The sequence below is a fragment of the Cavia porcellus genome, unplaced genomic scaffold (genome assembly GCF_034190915.1).
Source record: "Cavia porcellus strain 051 isolate PalLab524CR breed Dunkin Hartley unplaced genomic scaffold, mCavPor4.1 scaffold_16, whole genome shotgun sequence".
Lineage (NCBI taxonomy): Eukaryota > Metazoa > Chordata > Mammalia > Rodentia > Caviidae > Cavia > Cavia porcellus.
The window spans coordinates 44,527,264-44,552,384 of NW_026947499.1; the positions used below are offsets into that span (position 1 = coordinate 44,527,264).

Here is a 25,121-nt window from a genome sequence, read left to right on the forward strand (position 1 = left end):
ACTTTTAAATAAAATGGTGGAGCAAAGCACCATTAAGAAATTTTGAACAACCCCTTGACAGATGTTAGGTAAGGGAATGTGAATCACCACCTGGACAAAAAGCCATCCAAACACAGAAAGAGTCCTCACTGGAGATGCCACAGTGCCTCCCACTTTGATGCTCTGGAAATTCTCTAAATGACTTAACTAAGCTTAAAGGTTTTTCCGAACATCACTTCTACCACTTTTCAGCTGGATGAAAGCGCTGCTAGAGCTGGCAGTGCTGGTGCACACTTGTAATCCCAGCTACTTGGGAGGCTGATGCAAGAGAGTTACACGTTTAAGGCCAGTTTGAGCTATTCAGACTCTGTTTCTAAATAAATAAATAAATAAATAAATAAATAAATAAATAGGCAGTGAATGCAGCTCAGTAGCAGAAGCGTGTTGTCTAGTATGCTGACAGGCCTTGGGTTTACTCTTCAGAACTAGAAAAAGAAAAAGAAAAAAGAAAAAAGAACTACTATAATATACAATTTGGCAAACCTAAACATTCTTTTTTCTTTTTCAGATGAAAAACAACATAAAATAGAGCACTTGATAGGCAATGAAATAAGTGTCCACTCGACCTCAAGATTCAACTAAGATGAGGTCCATGTTCTGGTAACCAGAAAATATGATTTCCTTGGAACTCTCATATTTAGGGGACTAGGAATTGAACCCACTGTGGAGAAAACCCATTCTCAAACTCAAGCTCTTGCAGCTATACTCTGGGGCAAATCAGAGTTGCTCCCCAGCCCTACCCCTGCTGCCACGCAGTCCTCCAGCCAGGCAGATACAACACACAGACCTGTACACAGTCACACAGCAGCAAATAAGCACAATGGATCGCTGAAGATGAGCCGAGAGACGTTCATGTTTCCCACTTGGCATATGTACTAAACATTATAAAGGAGTTAAGTATAAAGTAAAGAGAGGCCAGCAGCAAATAAAAGACAAACCCAAATGTTAACACAACAGAAAGATCCTGAGCCACAGACATCATCAAGAACCAAAGAGAACTGGGATACAAACAGAGGATACAGAAGCTCCTACCCCTAAAAATGTACCTGTGTGTCAGAGTTCAGGTGTCCAAAACAAGAGAGAGCTAAAAACCAGGGCCTATGAGCATCAGTGGCCTGGAATTCTCCTAATACTGCTCCACAAGTAGATGTTAAAAAAAAAAAAAAAAGAAAGAAAAGAAAGAAAGTAAGAAAGAAAGAAAAGGCATGGTAAATAGTAAATATAGATTGACTAAAGTCACTATTTAAGATACAGACATTCTCATGCAGACTGGAGAAAAAGTCAATGTGTATCCATCTGCTACTCATAAGACACATCTATAGCTACTTGGAAAGGGTGGGACAAAAGGATGGACAGAGATGTACTGGACAAATACTAACCAAAAAGGGAAAACCTCAAAATAAATTACGTTAAACTAGACAAAAATGAATTCAAGACAAAAAACAAAACAACAGACCACTAATTAGGACAACAGCATTAAACTATGCAAGGTAAAACTTAATAAAATGCAAAGAAAATCAGTAACTACATAACCACAGAACAAGGTAAAAACAGGTATCTTAATTACAAACTCATAGATCAAACAAACAAAAATAATCAATAAATATCTAGAAAATTGGAACCACATATTTACAATAAACCTTCAGAACCCTATATTTATCAACTAAAAAATAAATTTCATAACATACTTGGAATATTTACAAAAACTAAGTCAGAAAGCAAGACTCAACAAATACCGCCAACTATTTTAATCACATTCTCTAATGCCATGCAACAAAATCAGAAACCAGGGTGGGGACCGGGCATAAATTCGAAAAATCTCCGCTTTCTGCTCCATTTCTCTGTACAGAGAGAAGTCCATTCTCCTACTGACTTAAAATTAACATTGTACATGTATAGAAAGAGACCTGATGCAAGAAAGAGTAAACATTTATATAAAACATACAATGAGAGTACATTTAAAAAATCAAAGATACAGCGACCAGCCTTATGAAGAAAACAACTCATGGGCCCTTATGTATCCCCAAGTAGTGACACAAACACTAGAGAGACAAAGAGCTCCTAGGAAGAAGGGGACTCTCCAAACAACCAAGTAGTTGATATTCATATGTAGGTTACAATTTTCATTTTCTTTCTTTAAAATTTTATTTATTTTTTTAATTCTCATTTTTCTTAACCTAAGACACTGTATGCACTGTTTTTCCAAGACAACTACTTAGTTATGAATAGTTTTGTTTTGTTTTTCCTTATCAGTATGCTCTTAAAAGAGAGCCCAGGCCTAAAGCCAAACCAGTATGTTATGTATGCTGTCAGACCCTTTGTCCATCACTGGCAGTTCAGATGATCAAGATTCATTACCAGGGTACACTTTCCTGTCCAAACGTGAATTATGAAAAAGATCTTTGTTCCTAGGGGCAGCTGTTCATGCAGCATTAAGACTATTCAATTATCAAGATAAGAAAACGAAGATTGGACAGGGATTTAGCTCAATGGCACAGTGTCTGCCTGGCAAGCACGAGATCATGAGTTTGATCTATGATAACAACAACCAAAAAGACCCCCACACAGATCAACCTCTAAAATAATCACTTTTCACAGTGCTTGCAAACATTTAACAAGACAAGGAAGGACAAGGATGAAAAAGATTCCCTTAACTAAAACTAGAAATCTAATGAAAAGTTAGAAGGAACTCTTTCAATGTACTTAAATACTCTATGGAATATATTTTTCCTTTAGTTACATATGATTTCCCAAATAGTATTCTGTTTAAATGTCTCTTATACAATATTAAAACTGAATTATCAACTGCATGTCTAATTTTTCCAAGTGGTTAACATCAAGACAATAGTAAGTATCACTCAGATCCTGCCTGTGGTACCTTTACTTGTTCAGATCCATGAAGTCTATGACTATACATCATGGTACTATTGCCGTGACAAAACACCTGACACCCAAAGTTAACAGGTGAAAGGTTTATTTATTTTTAACCTCCATAATCTATGGAGGTTTCAGTCCATAACTGACTGGCTCCAGGGCAAGGTAGCACAAGGCAGAGGGCAACTGTTTATTGTAGAAGACAGCAAAAAAGTAATGAGAAAAAGATACACTTAACAAACAGCCTCTTACTCTCCCTTACATTGCACCCAATCTATGGTGATTAAGGAGGTGTACATCCAATCAGCAGACTGATCTAGCAATCACCCACCTTAACTCCACAACCCTTAATCCCAGCACTGCACTACGAATCAGTCACATACTCTAGATTCAGCCACCTCTGAAGAAAACGCTAACTGCAAGAGACTTTAGAGGGACAGCTAGACCAAAACCATAACAACACATAAAATGAAATTCTTACATCATTTATGTATCAAAATGAAACTTTCTTTTACACACTATGGCCCAATGTGGCATATAAAATGAGGAAGAGGAGGAGGTCTAATTTCATGAGAAAGTACAAGAATTTAGTCTATAATTAAAATACTACTATTAATTTTTTTTTTTTTGTACCAGGGATCGAACTTACAACCTCGTGCTCGTTAGGCAGGGGCTTATGCTGCTGATCTAAACTCCTGGTCCACTACTATTAATTTTTAAAAACGGAGTTGAGAGTCTTTAATTATTTCCTTGTTTCTGCTTGTATGAAGTTATCCAGAATTCTCACAGATAATCTTGTGACCGAAAACTCTGAGAAAAACACCCAGATTTTCTTGTGTCAGTCTCACTAAATGTGATTTCTATAGATGAGGAGGTAAATGCACTAACAGATAAAGGCTGTGCGCCAGGAACAGAAACAGATGACCCCTCCTGTTTGAGAGTTAAGAGTATATCTGGCAAACTCAGGAAGCCAGGTTTGAAGTTGTTGGCACTATCTGTTCGAGATCTGTAGATGACAACCAGATGCCAGCCGCTCCTGGCATGTAGGCTGGGAGCCAAGAAGAGCCAAGGTTCCACACCCCCAACACCATACGTGAGTAGCTGATCCAGAGAAATGTAGGCTAAGGTGATAGCTATTGAACTGAAATACAATTTAATGCTTGTAGTGTTTAGTGTTTCATTGACTTTGTAGGCCTAAAGCTGGTAATATGATCATCTTTTTAGAGGATAATAATACATAGGATAGCATGTATGGGGGATCTCTTTCTAAAGATGGTGGCCATTGTTAATTCCCTACTGTCTTGTTTTAAAGTCCTATATCATTTTCACTGTTTCACTGTTTATTACATCTGATGGAAGGGGTAGCTATTTCAAAGATAACAAAATATATTATGGTAGCTATTCTGGATTTACTATTATCTTGTTTTGAAGTCCTGCATTGTGTTCACTGCTTTATTTTTATTGTTCTGTTTTGTTTGATTTTCCTATGTCTGATGCAATGGGTAGTTATTTTGAAGCCTATAAGAGGCATTATAGTAGCCATTGTTGAGTTCCTATTATTTTATTTTGAAATCCTGTATCACACTTTTTGATTGGCTTTATTCTGTTTTATTTTACTTGGTTTTATTTTCTTTAAAATATCTGGCCGTGAGACATATGAATTACAGCTCTGTCACAAACACGTTAAACAAGTAGTTCACTGCTTTTTATTCTTCTTCCATCTCAGGCCCCTTCTCTTTTCAGAGGGGGTAAGGTGCAAAATCAAACTGCAACTGAAATGGTCTGGCAAAGTAAAATACCCATCTCTGATTCTCTCAACCCTCATCACACAAAGCAAAAGTAAAAGTGGAAATTCACAAAAAGAAGGCAGTCTGCAGAATAGGATATCAAGAAAAAGCAGAAATTCAGAGAACATCCTTTTCTATTAAAGTCAAGTTTAACAGTTGCTTCCTATATCTCCACTCACCTAATTAGCCAGCACTTGGCGCCGTGCATGGTCTCTGTGCCGGGATTAAAGGAAGAGCTCTCATTGGGCTAGGAGAGGCTGCACAGCCCTGCAGGGAGCCTATTTTTGCTACAAGACAAGAACCAGAACAGTTCCTGAAGCCCCACCATAAGTACTTTTAAACACAGAGATTTGAACTACTTTGAAGATAACAATATACAATATATTAACTATTGCTACTCTCCTATTACTTTGTTTTGAAATTCTGTATCACTGTTTTTCTTCTTTTTCTCATTTAAAAAAAATCTCAAGAGGACTAAGGAGCTTGCTCATAGTAGAGCACTTGCCCAGTATACACCAGGCTTTTTGTTTGATCCCCCACATAGTAAAAACAAATGAACAAACAAACCCCAAAAACCCTACACATCAGAAATTCTTCTCCTTAAGGAATTTGGGTTGCATATCCTGAAGGAGAAAGGAAGGCAAAAAGCAGCAACTAGTCAAGGCTGGCTGTAGTTATGGTTTTCAAATCTCTGAGAACAGAGAATTCCACACACAAATCAGCACTCCTAGAGGAATCACAGGGCTAGCTCCCATGAGCCTCTGGACACACTTCTTATGTGTATCCCTGTTTAAAGATGGTTTATTTAACATATATATCACCAATCACATATATAACACTGAGCTCACAGCCAACAGCACCCGAATGAAGCCTGACCAGAGGTAATCTAACACGTATATTTTCTCCTAAGGCAAACAACAATCTTTTCTCATTTAGGAACTTTAAACAGCACTCTCAATGCCATGCTTTAAGGCCATTTGAAGCAACAAAGTCACCAATAAGAGTATGAAAAATAAAAAAAAAAAATTAAGAAGTGGAAAAAAAAATCTGTTTAGTGTTTGAGAGCTCAAATAAAAAGGCAGAGCATTAAGTGGTCCAGCCTCAGCAAGGCCGGCTACAACTCAAAGTTCTCCCACTGTGAATATACCTGGGAATGAGCATGATCTAAAAGAAGGATTATAACATCCAACTTACTAGATGTCAGATATGTTGAGTTCATATTCCCCAAAACAAAAAAAAAAATGAATTCTAAGAAAATGGAAGTTAAGAGTAGGAAATTTTTATTGGGAGAGAGAGCTCCTCAGAGACAGAAGGGGGCATGAGTGCACTGCCAAAGAGCCCTCTTCTCAAGTTTTATAGAGCAATATCATCAGGATGTACAAAATCAAGAGGAGGGTACAACATGGGATAAAACTAGAATCAACCATAAGATTAAGGTATAGCTGCTTCGGTAATGTTGACTCAATGGGGAAGCAAGTCACATAGAAATATGAGTCAGGAGGTCCTGGTCTCCCATGCAGATGACTGACACCTATCTAGACTTTATTGGGCCATGTAATACCAATTGTAGTATATTGCTTATCCCTCAGGGAAGTCTGTAGGTCTAGCCATTTCATCTTTATCTTCAGGCTTGGCCTTTAATAAATGTACCTCCAGCTATAGTTGTATTATGTTCTTATCTTCTGCACCTGTTCAAGGGCCTAGCCCTGTCTGACCACATGTAATATTTCTACCTAAATTAACAGTCTATGAGTAATGATTTGAGGTTACAAAAAGTTTTAACAAGTAGGTGAATTCACAAGTACAGAACCTGTGAATAATAAGGACTGACTGTGCTTTATTAACATCAAGCCCACACAAGTTGCTGAAGCTAAGTCTGACAATAAATCCACAGAGCTAATGAGTCAACCTTAGCTGACAGCAAACTTGTTTGCATCTATAGCACCCTCATATTACTTCTGAGTCTTCCCCAAAACTAACTTCCACACCAGGCAGTGGCCTACCTACCAGTTCACTGGGAACCAAGAGGCTCCAAAGGAGATCCCTGACTGCACTTACAAAAGATTAATTAAAACAGCAACTCAGCTGCAGGAAGTCATAGGAAAGAAAAGGAGATACAACTAACATCACTTTGGCTGACATTTGGTCTTTTGGACTGAGATTCAGGGGTGCCCTTCACCCTAGTACAAAGGTGGCCCTGAGCAAAAAATGAAGAAAGGCCCCAGACTTCACAATTTCCAGATTATGAAGGCTTGGCCTCCATTCCAGGTTGCCTGTCTGCTGCCTGCTACAGGAGACATACACTGTTGAATCCCAATGCTAAAGAGTACCCCATTACTGAATGTGAATTAGCATATTAAGTTTTACTTGACTTTGGAAAGGTAGACTGGTTGCCAGCACAACAGCACCATCTTCTGGTTGGTAAAATGAAATTAGGACACAAAAAATCATGTTTGGAATAACAATGCATTTCAGGTTTTGTAACACAGAATAACAGCAACTAAAGGTCTTAGTTTCTGCAAAACCTGAATAATGTCAGTAGCAATAAAACCTCTCACAGACCAATCACGAAATAGAGCAATTTTAACTGTAGATCACTACTGGTTTCCACTCTACTTTGGGCAAGACTGACCACTCCATACCTCTCGGTCCTGCCGCGCCAGTTCTACTTACAAAGAGAATTCCTCACCACATCTCTGGAGCCATACCCACACTTGGATGTGCAAAATGGCTCTTTCCTATCCACATACAAAACCCAAATTTGAAAGGGGCAGAGATGGAGCATGGGTCTCTGGCCCTTTTACCCTTATCTCCCCACCTTGTCTCTCCTAGGCCTGTCAGCATAGGAAGAGCCACCCATTTACAGCTGAGGACAGACACAGGGAACTCCTGAGGGCTCACCATTCCCTATGTTCCTTCAAAGTATAAGGTTCCGTCTGTGTGGATGTACTGAGAATGGGCTTGAGGTCGCAAAGGGGCACCCTACTACAGCCTTGTTACCGCCTATGAGAATAGAGACCAGAACACCCCAGAAGCTAGTTCCCAGGCTGGTCCTCTTCAATGCAGTGGCCCATTTACTTGTCCAGAGGCCCTTGGGGGTCAGGTTCCCCATTATTGTGCCCTTCAATTAACCTCTCATCTCCTTCCTGCAGGGAGTATCACGCAAACGGGTAAAGAGAGGGGCTAGGTGCTCCCACTGCAAAATTCCTCTTTTGGTGAGAAGCATGGAAGTCCTCTCCTGGCACATAGGAACGTAAGGTGAAGGAATGAGCATTACTCTCAGACACTGCCCATGAATCCTGGGCAGAGCCACTCTCTCTCCTTCCTTTCTTTGAGTGTGCATATGTGCACGCACATATGTATTCACTGAAGATGGGACTGAACCCAGGGCCTCACACTGAGCTATACCCAACCTTTATTTTAATATTTAATTTTGAGACACAGTCCCCCTAAATTACCTATGTGACCTCAAATTTCTAATCCTTCTGACTCAAGTCTCCTGAGTGGCCAGGACTACAGGTTTACTCTACCATGCCTGTTCTCACTGATTATTTTCTAATTTATTTCTTTTTTTAAAATGCCAGTTATTACTCACTCAAATGGGTTCATAAGCCCTTGAGAGAATGTGATCCTCAGTTTGAAAATTTGGCAGCAAATACCCACTGTCATTTCCCGCTCTGCGCTCTGCTACCACATAACTGCCCTCTCACAAGGAGCACATCAAGGCCTCTTCTCAAAACCTTCCACAAACAAACCTGTGCCCAGCAACTCTCCAGACACCGATGTTAAATAACGACTGAGATGTGATCCCCTCTTCAAGAATGTGTGTCTCCTAAGTGGACACATTTACATTAGCTTAGGCATTTCTTCCTCCTCTAAAGGCAGAAACACTTGCCATCTGTATTCACCCACTTATTCATTTGTCTCCACCTTCTCTTGCTCCAGCACCATATGTGTAAACAACATTTAAATATTTGTCAAAAGATGAATCCATCAAGTAGGGTTTCCGATTTTGCAATCTTGTTTGTCAAAGGCTAATTTTCCTAAACTCTAAATTAGGAACTGAACTGCACTGTCACTAATTCTTGGAAGCAATGGTCCATTTATTACTCTGTGTAGCATTTATAGATGTGGCAGTTTCCAGATAAATTCAATTTCGTCTCAGTCTCTTAAAAAAGCTTATGAACTAGAGTAAATAAAAAGACCAACCTTCTAGACATTTAAAAATAAACAGAGCTGGCTCAAATATATCCATCTACTTCATCTATTTTTGACTGCAATGGTACATCCTTCACATGTAGAAAAGAGTGCTTGCCTCTGGGGTGCCACCTCAAGCAGCCAGGGGCTTTCTAAGGGCAACTACTCATTTTATCAGTCTGGTACCCAATACGTGGAAATCCTTTTGAATGCCTCAGACTTTAAAAGAAAATGTTTTAATGAACATTTTAAAACTTGCTTTAATAAAAAAGAAACAATCCAAATCACATGGCAATAAGGCTTGTATAACAGAGGAGATTTAAATTCTTTTTAATACTGGGGATTGAACCCCAGGTCTTGCACATATTTGGCAACTACCACTGAGCTCCATCCTCTCATTCCCAGTCACCAGTGAAACGTTTCTGCCCTAGTATACATTACTGTACAATTATGGCAGTGGTCTAACGTGGCTGAAGGCCAAAGTGGGAATGTTTACTCCTTCCTCCTTCTTCTTCGTCCCTAATTACAACTCCCTTTCCTGTTTGCATACAAAGAAAATTCCTCACACACCATCAATGTCTGCCCCATGTGCCACTTCAGATCAGAAGTCATATTACCCTGTATCTGGTCAAAGGAGACAGCCCAGAAGCCATGGGTTGTGCTCCTTTCCACGTCCTCAATTAACCATCTTTTTTGTACTTTTTGCTTCTCTATTGCACCAAAAAACTCTAACAACAAGCACCCCTTTCCCTTTTTTCAACAGGGTTTCACTATGTAGTTCAGGCGGGCTTTGAATTCACTTTATGCTAGGTTCAACTCACAGTAATTCTCCTGCCTCAGCCTCTAGAATGCTGGGATTACAAGGGTGTGCCATCATGCCCAGAAGCCCTTATTAACATTTTTGAGACAGGGACTTATTAAATTGTCCAAGCTGGCCTGAATTTGCAATCCTGTCTTGGACTTCTGAGTACCACACCTGATTCACATTCCTAATTTTAACATACAAAATCTATGCGTCCATCTTTTAATTTTCCCTCCTGCCATTTTACCACACATACCCTTTGCTCCAGTCATACAAAAGACATGATGGTCCCATTCTTCACCAACGGCTGCCTCATCCTTCCTCTGCTAAGCCACCTGCAACTCATTCCTGGAGGAAGAGCAGAGTTACCACCTATCTCAGGAAGTCTTCCACAGTGATCCTCTTCTGCATCTCCCTGGACTCTGCATGGACTATCCTTCCTTCCAGCGCAGCACTCAGCATTTAACACTGGAGCTGTCTGTGTCTAATATCTGTCTGCACCATGAGATGCTGTATCCCTTGAATGCAGAGACTACTGCTTCATTTCTACTCTCTGCCTGAGTTCAGATCCTGAGTCCTCGCACAGGAGAGAATCAAATACTTATTCACAGATGAACACTGCATGTTTCAAACAAAGTCATCATTACCATGTGAAATACTTTCTCACTTTTTCTTTGTCATTTTTATAAAGAATGCTGAATACAAAAACATAAGGTGTTCAGATAGATCAATGAGAAATAAAGGATTTATGTTCCATCAGAAAATATAACTACAAAAATGGATACCTAAGTGCTAGCTTGCTTAATATATAAAGTGATTCAAACTTATTTGGGGGTTAACAGATAGCTATTACAATTAATGATATCGTACACCACATGTAGATCATTTTAACACTGTATAAATACGCTATGATAATTTTTTTCTCTTCTCTCTAAATTATGTATAATAACAAAGGCTTTGTGGGGAAAAAACTTCAAAAATTTCTCTGTTCCTTTCCCTAGTACTGGGGCAAGTGACTCTGGACTCTGATGCCATCCGAAAACAAGTCTCTATGAAGTTTCCTAATACTGCTCCAAGTACACGCAGAAAGAACAAGAGACAACCCTGTAAGTCAAACACTATAATATAAAGCTTTATTACTAATTATGGCTTGAATTTAGATGTCCCTTGTGGGGCTTTTTCAGAGGATCTAGAGTATGTGACTGATTCTTGATGCAATGCTAGGATTAAAGGTGGGTGATTACTAAATTAGTTCACAGATTGGTTTGGTACTGGCCTAATCATGGTAGTCTAGATATAGAATATAAAAGGGGAGAGAAAAGCTGCTAAGTTTCCTTGCTTGCTTTGCTACCTTCTGCCCATCATGTACTATTTCTCCTCTGTGATGCCCCTTTGCCATGGCCTCCTGTCTTGGAGCCAGCGAACTATGAACTGAAACCTCTAAAAACTGTAAGCTAAATAAACCTTTCCTCCTTTAACTTTAGGTGTCTGGTATTTTGTCTCAGCAAAGAAAAAAGTAAGATATTACTCAATAATTATTTTAAGTTTGCTTTTCATAAATATACCACTTGAGAATCAGTCATTAATACTTACAGGTATTGGTGTAGGGCACAGAAAAGTTAGGATAAAAACATGATCTCAAGTATTCAGTCACTACCTCCATCAATTATGGTGCAACAATACTCCAGCAATCTCACATTTGCTGGCATTTCTATTATACAGAATGAAGTGACACTCACCCTGCTACTCAAGTGATATTTGGGTCTTTTTCCAGGCTTAACAAATACATCTTTTCTAAGAAAAGGCAGGTTGTATAAACACTCAACAGTGAAAATGTAATCAATAAACATCATAAATTAAAAAATGTTTAATATTCACCTTTTCAGAACAGTAGATTAAGTTGAAGGAAAATTCAGAGAAACGAATTTCATAAACTTCATGACTTAAACAACAAAAGATGTCATAGGCCAAGTGTGATGGCACATGCTTATAGTCACATTTACTCCAGAGGCTAAAGCAGGAGGGTCAGAAGTTTAAGGCCAGTGGAGACATCTCAGTGAGACTGTCTCCAAAAAAATTAACAATAACAGAAGAACTGTGGATGTAGCTCAGTGGCAGAGTGCTCCTGGGTCTGATCCCTAGTACTGGGGAGGGATAATTATAATCAACCATAAAAAATGAGTTTTAAAAGCAAGGTAATTCTCTTATACAAAAATAAGAAAAACTTTTTATTTAAATATTGTATTACACAGGTAATATTTGTGCACCATGAAAAAAAAAAATCAGAAATAGAGAAAAACACAGAACCACAAAAATCCTCCTGTAATTCCAAAATGCTGAGAGAGTTACTGGTAAAAGTTTATTAACAATATTTGAGGTTGGCCATTTCTACAACAAAGTCCTTTGAAAAATTTCATTTATATTTCAAATTTTCTAAAATTTCAGATTTCATTTTAAAAACTGTAATAGGTTGTATGTGATAGGAATCACATATGAGAAAACACTATAATGTATAAAGATCAGCACAGCCAACCTACTTAATCAACCAGTTCACTCTATCTAGTGATGATAACAACATGGCATTAGAAGCCTTAGGAAAAAAGAATCAGAGAGCCACAGTTTAAATTGAATCATTGAGACTATCTGTAAAATCACACTGCTTTAAACATCCTATTACCATCAGCAGCCAAAAATATTTTCCAAAAGTTGAATGTGATTATGGTATAGAATCAGTCTCAGTGGGACCTAACTTCTAATGAATGCTTTATATCCTTAATAAGCACAAGAGAATAACATATGATCACATTCAAAGATAACACAAAATTATGTGAATAAACAGAGATATTACCATACAATAAGCCTAATCAGAAAGATTATATCTAATAAAAAATAACATAAAAGGCAGCTGTCTTTTACACTATGTGGTATCTATCTATAATCCCAGCCATCTGGGGGCTGAAGCAGGAGAATCACTTTGAGTTCTAGGCCAGTTTGGACTACACAGTGAGTTCTAGGCCAATCTAAACTGATTACACAGTAAGACTGTGAATCAATCAATCAATCCTAACTAAAAAAGTCAGTGGAATTAATAGAAACATCAGTGAAAATTCCAATAAGCTTTTTCAAGTAATCTGAAAATTATTTTAATGCTCACCCATAAAAACAAAGAGTCTTAAATTAACTCAATACAGAATTATTGAAAAATGTACAACTATATGGTGAAAAGGTATTCAAGAACAAGAAGCTCAGACCTCCCACAGGTGAGCGCATGTGCAGGCTAACTGGGGGAAAGCCAGGCGCCAGTCCTCTCCCATGAAGGGGTATCATTCACAGACTACGGGGGGAAGGACACTAAGAAGTCACCAAGAAGCTAAGACCTCCTGTGAGTTGGCGCCATGTGTGGGCTGACAGCCAGAACCAGATACCAGCCCCTTCTGCCATGTGGGCAGGGAGACAAGAAGAGACAATGTTTCATTCCCTAACCTTCTTAAGTGACCAGCTGATCCAGAGAAACACATGCTGTGATGATAGCTAATGAGGTAAAATACAACTGAATGCTTACAGTGCTTAGTGTTTCACTGACCTTGCAGGCCTAAAGTTGGTGGTTTGATCATCTATTCAGAGGATAACAATACGCAGTGTAGCATCTATGGGGGATCTCCTTCTGATGGTGGTGGCCATTGTTAATTCCCTATTATCTTGTTTCAAAATCCTGTATCATTGTCCTTGTTTTCTGTGATTAGGTTTAATCTGTTTTATCTGGTTGGATTTTGTTGCAGCTATTTTGAAGATAGTAAACCATATCATTTGGGATTTACTACTATCTTGTTTTGAAGTCCTGTAATGCATTCACTGTTTTGTTTTTATTGGTTCTATTCTGTTTCTGTTTTGTTTGATTTCACTATGTCTGAAGGTATGGGCAGCTATTCTTAAGATAACAAGAGGAAATATGGTAACCATTATTGATTTTCTATTGTCTTGTTTTGAAATCCTATGTCACTTGTACTGTCTTGTTTTGATTGGCTTTATTCTGTTTTATTTTGTTTGGTTTTATTCTCTTTAAAATACAATTAAAAAGAAAGGTATTCAACTAAACACACACACGAACAGTGTAGAAGACATGTCTATTTGTAGACATGAAGCACAATTGAGTGAAAAGAACCAAGTATGAAATAATATGAATTCCATAAATATAAATTTATAAATTTAAAAACAAATATCTGCAAAGCAGCAGATATTACAAATGCAATACACACATACAGTTGAAAGGTAAATTATTTATCTACAATCAACTTTGTTAATAAGAGAGGCATTATAGACAATTTTTTCTTTGTTTTCTTCTATGTAGTTTTTAATTTCTCTATGAACAAAAATAAATGGTCACTTCTTTAATAATAAGGAAAGGTTGAGGGCCTCAGCCATTCCCAGCACCATGAAATGATCATAAAAAGGGAGTATTATGGTTTCTGTCCCCTCAAAGCCTAATGCAGTGTTAGATAGAGCTTTCTAAGAGGTGACTGAATCTAGACTGTATGATTTATGGTGGTTCAATGCTGAGATTAAGGGTGCCAGGATTAAGGGTGGGTGATTGCTGGATCAGTTTACTGATTGGATTGGCACCACCCTGATCCCCAGTTGACTGGATACAATGTAAATGACAGAAAGGGGCTTTCTCTCATTGCTTTTGCTGCCTTTTTAAACTCTGAATTGTTGCCCATCTGACATGTGCCACCCTGCCTTGGAGCTAGCTGATTAATGACTGAAAGCTCTACAAACTATGAGCTAAATAAATCTTTCTTCCTTTAACTTTGGGTGTTGGGTATTTGGTCTCAGCAATGAGAGAAAAGTAATTAAGACAGAATTTAATAACAGATAAGTGAGTTGTTGCTGTTATATTATCTGGCGAAATGGCTCAAGGGTCTTGGGAATTGGTTTATAGGAAGGAGAAGAGTTAGGAAAGGTAAGCAGATGCCTGCTTAAAAAGTAGAAGCGGAACTACTGAGGCTGTACTATATGGGAGATTCTGGTCAGAGCTCAGAAGACCCAAAAACTGGTAAAGACCTGGCTTGGAAGATTCCTGCTGGGAAGAAGGATGGTATTGGCTGATGGATTCAGCCAACACAAAGTATGTTCGCAGAAAAGTTGTCTGTATTTTGCTCGTGTCCAGAGATTCTGCCTGAGACTGAGATTAAAGGCAGTATACTAATTCTGCAGAAGAAATTTCAAAGCAGTATAGTGTTGAGGCTGTGACACGGCTGATACTGGGGGATTTTAGTCAAATCTATGTTGAGAATCAAGAGCAAAGAGCCCAGCAGAATGATTTAAAATGTTGTGAGTAAAGCCATAAAGGAAGCCCAAGTAAAGTTGTGGACTGCAAAGACAGAGCAAAGGAGTCACTGATTGCTGAGAACAAGAGAATAGAAAAAATGGCCTGAGGGTATCACAAGAAGCAGCAGAGCTTGGTCTTTTGCAGACTTAAAATTGCAAAATGAAAGATTCTGCTTTGAGAAGAAAGCCCCAGAGCACCATGTTCCAGAATGGCAGAGGCCTAGAGAATTTGTTCCTTGGAACTGGGTTCAGAGTACTCAATGATCCAGCTACTTGACCCCTACAACCAAGACAGAGGGAAGCCTGGCTACTACTCTAGCTCGCAGCAGATCTAGGCATCATCCACATGGTGCTAGTTTTAGGTGCAAGCAGAATGGAAGATTTGTGGGGGTAAGAAGGCTTCCATACAGATTTCAGAAGGGTTGGAGGCCAGGCAGTGCACCCTTGAGAGGGCAATGTATAAAGCCAAAGGTGCAGTGGAGACCCCAGAAGTTTGGAAAAGTCTGGAATATAGATGCCTGAGAAAACTGCAAGAAAAGTGCAGAACCAGCCCAAGAAGGAAGCCATGGGAGCTACAATCACTGAAAGTGTTGTAGGGGTAGAGCCATCCAAGCCCCTTGGGGTTTACATCTTACCACAGATTGCCTTGGATGCTATACATAGAACCATAGGACCTAAACTTTGCCCTGCTGTATTTTGGTCTTGCTTTGTTCCTGTTCTTTGTATCTGTGTCTGTAACTTTTGGGATGGAAATGTATATCTTGTGCTATTGAATGCTGGAAATGTTTAATCTTCTTTTCATTTGTACAGGGGCTCACAGCTAAGGACTCGCCTTAAATATCAGAGGAGGCTTGGGAACTTGGACTTTTCAGCAATGCTGAAATTGTTAGGACTTTGGCAGTTGTTGAAGATGTACTAAATGCCTTTTGAGTAAAGGAATGTGCATAAGTCTTTGGGGGACTTGGGGTGAGATATTATGGTTTGTGTCTAGATGTCCCTCCAAAGCCTCATGCAGCATTACATGAGGCTTTCTGGAGGTGGCTGAATCTAGAGTATGTGATTGATGGCAGTTAGAAGATGGGATTAGGGGTGGGTGATTGATAGATCAGCACACTGATTGGATCGGCACCACCTTAATCTCCAATAGACTGGATATAATACAAAGCACAGAAAGGGGGTTGTCTCCTTCCTCTTGTTGCTTTGCTGTCTTCTGTGACCATGAGCTGTTGCCCCTCTGTCATATGGTGCCCTGCCTGGGCGCCAGTCAATTATAGACTGAATTCTCAACAAACTATCAGCTAAATACACCTTCCCACCTTTAACTTTGGGTATTAGGTATTTTGTCTCAGTAATGAGAGAAAAGTAACTAAGATGAATGGGAAATTAGTTGGTTTTGGTTTTTCTGTTTGTTTGTTTTGGTTGTTTTACTTAAGATCATCATCCCAAACCTTGTGATTTTACTTCTTCAGAATTTCAAACAACAATCAGAATTATACAAAAAAGGGCTAAAGTACAGAAGCTCATAAAATTATAGTTTTAAAACAGTAAAAACTTGGAAACTTTAAAAACCCAAAGATATAGCTAAATAAATTATGATTACCTATCTGTGCAATGAAATATAATGTATCCTTTGAAAGAAAAATCTTCAAGGCAAATGGGAAATGTTTATGTCACAATATTTTAAAACGTAAGAGTCAAAGCTACATTTAGAGCTGGACATAGAGGCATGTATCTCAACCTCCCTGTAGGAAGACTGAAAGTTGGAGTTGGGCCTGACTTCATAAGCCCCTATTTCAAAATTAAAGAGAGGCAGGGTAGGTTGATCCCCAATACAACAGCAGCAAACCAAAACAAAAACACATACATTTGGCCATGCCTGACGCCACACACTTGTAACCCTAGAACTAAGGAGGCTAAAGTAGGATTGCAAATTCAAGGTCAGCCTGAACTACATAGCAAACTCAAGGCCAGAGTAGACTACACAGTGAAATCTTATCTAAAAATACAAAACAAAACAACCAGAAAAGAATGTTCTTAAATTCAGAGCCTAATTAGTATTTAAAATTCTGGGAAAATATTCATCTAGACCAGAAAAATAACTAAGAGAAAACATTAAACAAAATATTACTAGTTTTCATGTCTAGGTTGTGAGACCATGGTTGAACTGTATTAGATTTTCAAATACTTTTCATATTTTCAGTAATGATCTCAATTTATTTTGAAACTGGTATAAGAATAATACAAAGTATTTTCTTTACAAGTGACATTGCAATTAAACTTGATAGATTTTTTTGAATATTCTCATAGTGTATCAGAAAGAAAAACATTCTTCAATCCAGACAACATAGGTCTAAAACCAAAATCATAAGCCAGTGGTTTGGATACAAAACAGTTATAAAACATGAAAAGTGGATCTCTAGCACAGCATTTCTACTGGTCACACTACGCGTATCACTGGACACTCTGTGTTCACTGCTGCCTTAACACCAGTACTTTTATCAAAAACTTGAGACTCTTCTCCCAGATGGTAAGCTTTCTGCTCTATTCTCATATGGTTAAGGCCCTAAAACCAACCCTCCAAGTTACTGTCATATACCAAACTCTGCCTGGCAGAAACTTCACAACAGACATACAAGGATGGCAAATTCTTAAGATTAAACACATTATGGAAAGAAAACAAAATAGTTTTTAATAAATATTATCAGATTTTTCCGCTGTGTTTTTGATATATTTAGAGGAGAAAAATTTAGTTAGTTGCTCTTATAGATGTTCAAATCAAAAGATAATTACATAAAACACATATCCACTCACATGTTTTCCTAATAATACTTTTCCAACTGAAGTACTTAATCCTATCTTTTTCAGACAGAGTTTCACTATGCAGTTCAGGCTAGCCTTGAATTCACAGCAATTTCTCTGCCTCAGCCTTCCAAGTACTGGGATTACAGGAGCACACCACCATACCTCGTAAGCCCCTATTTTCTAAAACAAGCTTATTTAGTAAAAGTCTTACTTAAAATGTAATGTCAGAGTTGGACTGATTTATGTGCTGCTACATGTACAATTTAAGATATCTGTCAGTCAACTCTACAGTTTAAGATTAGGAAAATAAATGTGTAAAGAAAAACATCAGTTTTTTTATTCTTTCTTACTATTTTCTACATTTCTTCTTTAACAAGAATACATACTCAGTAACACATTAGCCAACTACAAAAGACACACAAAAGCAAAGACATCAAATATTTTAAACACTGTCTAATGAAATGTATGTCTATCTAAAAAGATGTTAAGTAACTTGTAATCAGTTGAAAGAGACAAGTTATCTTTTTTGATGCTTCAAAATTTTCTCTAAAATCATTAAACACAGACAAAGAGATAGTTTAAGCATTATGTATAATATGGCAGGAAGATCTGAATAAAGAAGCAGGAAAGAAATAAAAAGCAGGTAAAGAATTCTATTTCTGGTACAAAGGAAAAAGCTCCCCAAAATTTACCTCCCCACAGACAATCACAAACTCCAGAAAAATGCAATAAACAAATCATGTATCTAAAGGCTCTAGAACATGAATAAAATCACACAGATTTTCAAGAGGAGTCCAAAATAAGAGAAATTATCTCAGAGTAAACTTCCTGGGTTGTATATATATAACTTTGCCCTGAAGAACAACTGTGTTTCATTTTTGTTTGTTTTTTTGAGACAAGGTCTCACCATATAGTTCAGGCTGGCTTTGAACTCACTATGTAGCCCAGGCTGATTTGAACTCTCAGCAATTCTGTTGCAGCCTCCAGAGTGCTAGGATTACAGGTATGTAGCACTATGCACGGTAGCAACTGTGGTTTTTAAAGGAGCATGGGTCAGATAAGGCTGAAGGAAGTCCCATCTGTTTATATGAGGCACTAGAGCAAAAGGCATGGGCACATAGGCAAAACAGAGAGTGAGAAAGGAGTTCCGGAAGAAAGTACCCTAGAAAACAGGAACCTCAAATTTAGTGTATAAACTCAGTTAAGTCTCTGGCTAACCCTTAACTATGCACGTGACAAACTCGTTAAAAAAAATTGAGCCATCACCTGCCACAAGTGTCAAAGAGTTTGTACTCTGAATATAAATAACTATCTACACGCACAAGGCTCTTGGTTCAATTCCCAGCATACACACATGCATACATACATACAAAGAAAACCAGGGGAAGGGGATGCAGTTTAGCAGTAGAGCCCTTGCCTAATGGAGTGTAAGATCCTGGGTTCTATCTCCTCCACTGAATAAAAAATAAAGAAAGAAATAATGAAAAGAAAAAAGGAACCAAGAAAGCTATGCCTAAGTACACTCATAGTTAAGTTGATAAAAAGCCAACTGTAATGAGAAAATCTTGACAGTGGCTGGAAAAAATAATAAATTACACATACGGGAATTCAAATGACTGCAGATGTGTCATTGTCAGAAGCCATGGAGTCTAGGAGACAATGGAATTACATTTTAAACCGATTTAAAAAAAAAAACAAACCAGGCATGGTGGCAAAATAAAATAAAGGTATAGAATATATGAACACTCTTCATTGATCCTCAGCAATCAAACTATCTGCTTTACAGGTCACATTTTCAAATGCATTCAATATGTTCAGCATGATAGAACTTACTCTTTGTACTAACACATAAAATTTAAAAAGAGAAATTATTAAAGTCACTCATCATGATAGAATTATTGATTAGTAACAAGAAGAGCTCTAGAAAAATCTCAAGCATTTAGAAACTAAATATTACATTTCTTAAGCAGAACCAAAGGGAAAAACTTATAAAACATAAAGATAATGAAAGTAAAATATAATTTGTGGAACACTGCTAAGCAGGGCTTAGAGCACTAGCTAATAGTTTTAAACAATTACATAAAAAAGGGAAGATCAGTCAATGACTAGGAAAGAGTCTTATACACTGCTAGCTCCACGTGAGGTTTGGTGCACCTAGAGTAGAAAAGGCCCAGCCAAAAGTAAAACCGGGCAGATCTGCAAACTGCCTCAATGTTTCACATGTCTGCTCACTCAGCTGGCAAACGGAGAAAGCCTAAGTGGGTCTGTGTTTTAGAAAAACCCTAACAAACCACTGGTTAGCCACTAAGATACACCTGCTAACAACAACCTCTAGAAAGCCAGGCTTCAGACATTTTAGAAGAGTCTGGAAAAAAAAAAAAGAAAAACAAAGACAAAAACAAAAGCCAATCATATAAGGTTATACTTCAAGAAACTGGAAAAAGAAAAGCAAAGCGAGTAAAAGGAAGAACAAGTTTAAGAGAACATAAGTTAACAAAATAGACTTTGGCAAGTAATATGGTAAAATTAACTAAACTAAAAGCTGACTCTTTGAAAAGATCAGTAAAATTGGTTCATAGCTATAGTATTCAAGGAAAAAGGAGACAAAAATTACCAATGCCACAAATGAAAAGCAATTATCACTGCATATTCTGCAAATATTAAAAAGAACAACAAAAAGCACTGGAAAAGATTAGGCAAAATCAGCCTCTTAGCAAATTCAGTGCTGAATAATCACCTTAAAAGAGTTATATCCAGGGCTGGAGGTTTAGCTCAGTGGCATAAGCGCCTGCCTTGCACGCAGGCAGTTGTGAGTTCGATCCTTGGTACCGATAAAAAGGAAAAAGACCAAAGGAAAAAAAAAAAAGAGTTATATCCACAACTCTATATTTATCTGTTCAACACAATGAAAAGCATGATTTATGCTGTGTGTGGTAGTATACTCCTGTAATTTCAGTGCTCTGAGACACTGAAGCAAGACAATCAGAAGGGTAAGCCCAGCCTGGGCAACTAAAGTATGACATAATATAAGCACATTCATGCTTTGGACTTATTTAAAGCCAAGGATCTTTTCCCTCATCCAGACAATCATCCTGAACAAGCTCCTAAGAGAGCATATTGGGAATCTATACACAACTACTTAAATTTGGGCTGAGCCTAGGTTCTAAAGTGCCTTTATCAATTTCTGCTTTTTAAAAAACTTCTTGTAGAATTTTCTGTGTGTTCTAATCTCCAGTTTTCAAAATGACCAAAAAAATCTGTTTTTCTCAAGCCATTTTCTGTGACAATTATAAGCAGAGAAGTAGTATTTTACAATGTATCGAAGGACACTCAAGTCAATGTCCAAGTACTGAATATGACTAGCAATGAGGGTCTCATTCCTTACAAGGCAGCCAGAGAGAACACCCGGAAAAAGTGATGTTTATGTTAAAATGAGGCGGAAGCAGAGAGCAGTCCAGTTCTGCATGAGGCAATGGCTCAGTAAAAGGTGGCTCTGGCAAAGGAAACTGGCTGCCAGCTACTTCAGTAAGCGTTGACTTTTGAGCAGGAAAAGAAACTACAGCAGAGAGGTAAACTTTAATAGCAAGGTTGCATATATCAAAAGATAATGGTCTACTTCTTAATCCAGAGAGAAAAAAGGCAAAGGTCACAATTTCATCGTGACCCATTCCCCATCTGCTCATTTAGACACACATTTACTTACTCATGTGACACCATGTGCCACCACAGAGGATTCAATAGTGGATAAGATGGACCTACTTTTGCCCTTAGGGAGACAATACAACCAAGCAACCAATCAACAACAGAGTGCTTTGGTAGCTACATGTGATTCTGACATGTAGCTCTTTGAAATCTATCACACTTTGAGAGTATTATTTGAAGACTCAATAATTAATAAGGGAGTAATCACTTTTTGACATCAATGTTGTCCTAAGAACATACATAGTCTCATTCTTGCTGTTCTAAGCATAGAGGCCAACTAAATGTTTTAACAATTACCTACCACTTGTCAGACACCAAAGATGGAGTGTCAGGCTCTTTGCTGTGAACTTAACGTCATGATCTCATTTTATCTCCTGACCATCCTGCAAAATAGTATCACCACCCATTCACAGACAAGAAGCCTGTGCCTTAGAGGTTTACCTTACTTTAGCCCACAGACACATGGCCGATGTATAGAGCAGAGCCACAGTTTGTATCTAGGTCAGCGTGACTTCAAGGCCTGCATATCTCCTTCCTTCACAGCCAAGGGCTCTGTGTACCTGTGTGTGACCACCAAGGCAGCTGGAGTGTGGACCTCAGCAGAAGAGGCAGGACCAGATTGTAGCACAAGAGTTCTAGTTCTATATTCCTTGAGTCACGCTATACCCTCACCACCATCTGCACTGAAGTTATCTTTCTGGCTCTTTAGTTACCTGATCACTTTAGATTTTCTCTAAATCACTTTTCCAAAGATTTCAGGATGTCACAGAAATACACCTGAGCAAGCATTAAAATATTTACCAATTGTTATCATTCACAGTCTGCATCGAAAGCATCTTCCGGAGCTATATGTGCTCCTAAGGTGTTATCAAATAATTGTAACAGAAGCTCAAAGCTATTATCAAGTCAGTTTTCCCTCTCTGTGACAAAGTACCTGAAAATAACATTTATAGAAAAAAAGGTTTGCTTTGGCTCAGTGGTTTCAGAAGTTTCAGTCCATGCTCATCTGGCTCTCATAATTCTGAACCTGAGGTTAGGCAGTACAAGACAGAGGAAGGGCATGGAGGAGGAAAGCTATTCACCTCATGGCAGTCAGGACAGGAGGAGGCAGGGAAGGAAGGTGGAGGGAGTGTGGCAGAGAGAGGGAAAGTGGGAGAAGGGCCATGGACAAGCTAGTCTCCAAGGAGATGATCCACTCCCTTCGACTAGGTCCTACCTCCTAAATTTCCATCACTTCCCAGTGAAGTCAAGTTATGAATTTATCAATGAATTAATCCACTGATGAGGCAGAGCTTTCATGACCCAATCGCCTCCCAAAAGGCCCATCTCTCAACTTTGCTGCACTGAGGACTAGGTATCAAACACATCCGCATTTGAGGGACATTCCAGATCCAAACAAAAACACTAAGCTGTATATACACAGTATCATCTAAGTTCACAATAACAATAATCACTCCATACAATTATTCTCAGTTCACAGAGATAAGTAGAAGCTTATCAAGATTATATAACATGTGCTGAGGGCTTGGCACTAGATATGGCTCGGTGCTAAAGCATATAGCTAGCATGCTGACATACCTAGCATGTTCAAGGCCTTGGGTTTGATTTCTAATCCTGAGTCCTACGAAGAAAGGGTTAATTAACATACCCAAGGTCACACAAACATAGGTGTAAAGCACTATGATTCAAGAACCTAAGGATTTAACATCTCCAACAGGGTTGTATTCCTGCAATGGTCAGACAGTGAAACAAAAATACCAAAGTAATGTGATCTGAATTTGTGTGTTTATCAAAGTTTCCATATACGATTACTCCAGAGTTGTATAATCAGAATTATGCCGTCTCAGTGTGGGACATTGTTCAATAAAAAATAGATGTATTGCTTAAAATATTTTCACACATTTTATACTATTAAGCACCACAGTTCTTAAAATCTATTTGAATATATAGTTTAAGTATACATATTTTTGCCAGGCATGGTGGTATATGCCTATATCCTAATACTTGGGAGGCTGAGGCAGGAGGATCACTGCAAGTTTGAGGCCAACTTAGTCTATATAGTGATTTCAAGGTCAGCCTGAACTACATAATGAGACCCTATCTCAAAATAAAAAACACAATATATTTTTCAATGTTTTTATTAAATAACTTTTTTTCTTTCTTTTTAGGTTTTTTGAGACAAGTCAGGCTGGCCTTGACCTCTGTATGTAACCTGGGCTAGCCTCAAATGAATGGCAATTCTCCTTCCTCGGTCTCCTGAGTTGCTGGGATTATAGGCATGTTCTACCATGCCCCACTAAAATAACTTTTCACCTTAACAAACTAGAATTTAGTGATGGTTAATATCAAAATTAGGGTCCAAAAGAGATATGCTATTCCAACTTTTTAGAAGTCTACCTTAAAGGAAATAAAATATTCCAGTCATTTGTCTATAAAACAAATATTTGATATCAGTTTAATGAAGTGAATAAATACATCACAAATGCGTATAAACAAATGGGAAGAGATACAAACATGCCAATGCAGGTATCATTTTTGGTGTTCCCTCAAGTTACTATTTCTAGTTCTCAAAGTAAATCTCCAACTATTTTAGAAAACACACAAATGGAAGGAACAGAATAGAGGCGGGTGAAAAAATATATTATGGACTCTAGTTCATGAGTACAAGAATGTGTCTTATTTTCCCATTTATACATGATGATCACTATTATTTCCTTTAGTTTACAGACAAGCTCAAGAATAAAGCTTGTAGGAATGCTAGTGAATCATCATCAATCACCTGGCTGAAGCCACAGCTTTTAAACTAAGGGCAGCTCCTATTTCACTGAATACACAAAACAGATGTCTGCAATACTTACCAACTGGTACTTGTTCAGGCTGGCTGAGAGACACAAATGCTGATGTGTCATCAATCCAGGATATCTGAATGTTACCTGTTAATAGCAAGTTGAAAGTAAAGTGACCATTTGATCATAAAGGGAGCTGGCAAGAGTTACTTGGTATATGTAGGATATTTCAATATAGGCTAGAGCTTACAGAAATGAGTTATTTGATCAAAATCTTAGCACTACAGAATTAGCCTGCTTCAAACTTAAATCCACCATAGCCATTATTTCTGCTAAAATTTTAAAAGAAGAAACAAATGGGAAAATTAATTATTAGAAATTTGTTTTAAAAACTAAAGAAAGGTCCTTTCAGATTAAATTCTGGGGCATATCATCATTCAGCCCAATTTTATGTCATGGCTGGAGTCCTTTTTCTTCTCAACAAAACTGATGATCAAGTATATTAAAAACAAACTATTTCTTTTTAGAACCATTATATTTTTCAATATGGCTTGTCACACATCTCCAATTGATGCAGAAATTTAATCCCCATTGTGAGATAATAAGAGAGGGGAAACTTAATCCAACCATAGAGTTTATACTGAGGCCTCTAAGAGATGATTAGAATTAGACAAGTCTTTATGAGAAGAGAGATCAGACAGATACACACACACACCCTCACACACGCTTTCTTTCCCTTGCCAGTGAGTCCTTCTCTGTGTGGAGATTCTGCCATTAAGCAGGCCATCACTAAATGTGTGCCCA

General features: G+C 38.1%; 1 protein-coding gene across 3 annotated transcripts in view; it reads right to left on the minus strand.

Moving 5' to 3' along the window:
* Parn (poly(A)-specific ribonuclease) overlaps positions 1–25,121 on the minus strand; it is a 157,104-nt gene that overhangs the window by 68,921 nt on the left and 63,062 nt on the right. For 2 of the 3 annotated variants that reach the window (XM_003477767.5, XM_063226571.1), the window contains one exon: positions 24,390–24,464. In XM_003477767.5, the coding sequence (XP_003477815.1) occupies positions 24,390–24,464 (75 nt within the window). Of the gene's footprint in view, positions 1–1,281; positions 4,988–24,389; positions 24,465–25,121 lie in introns of those variants that run through there. The other variant, XM_063226572.1, reaches the window with a different exon arrangement.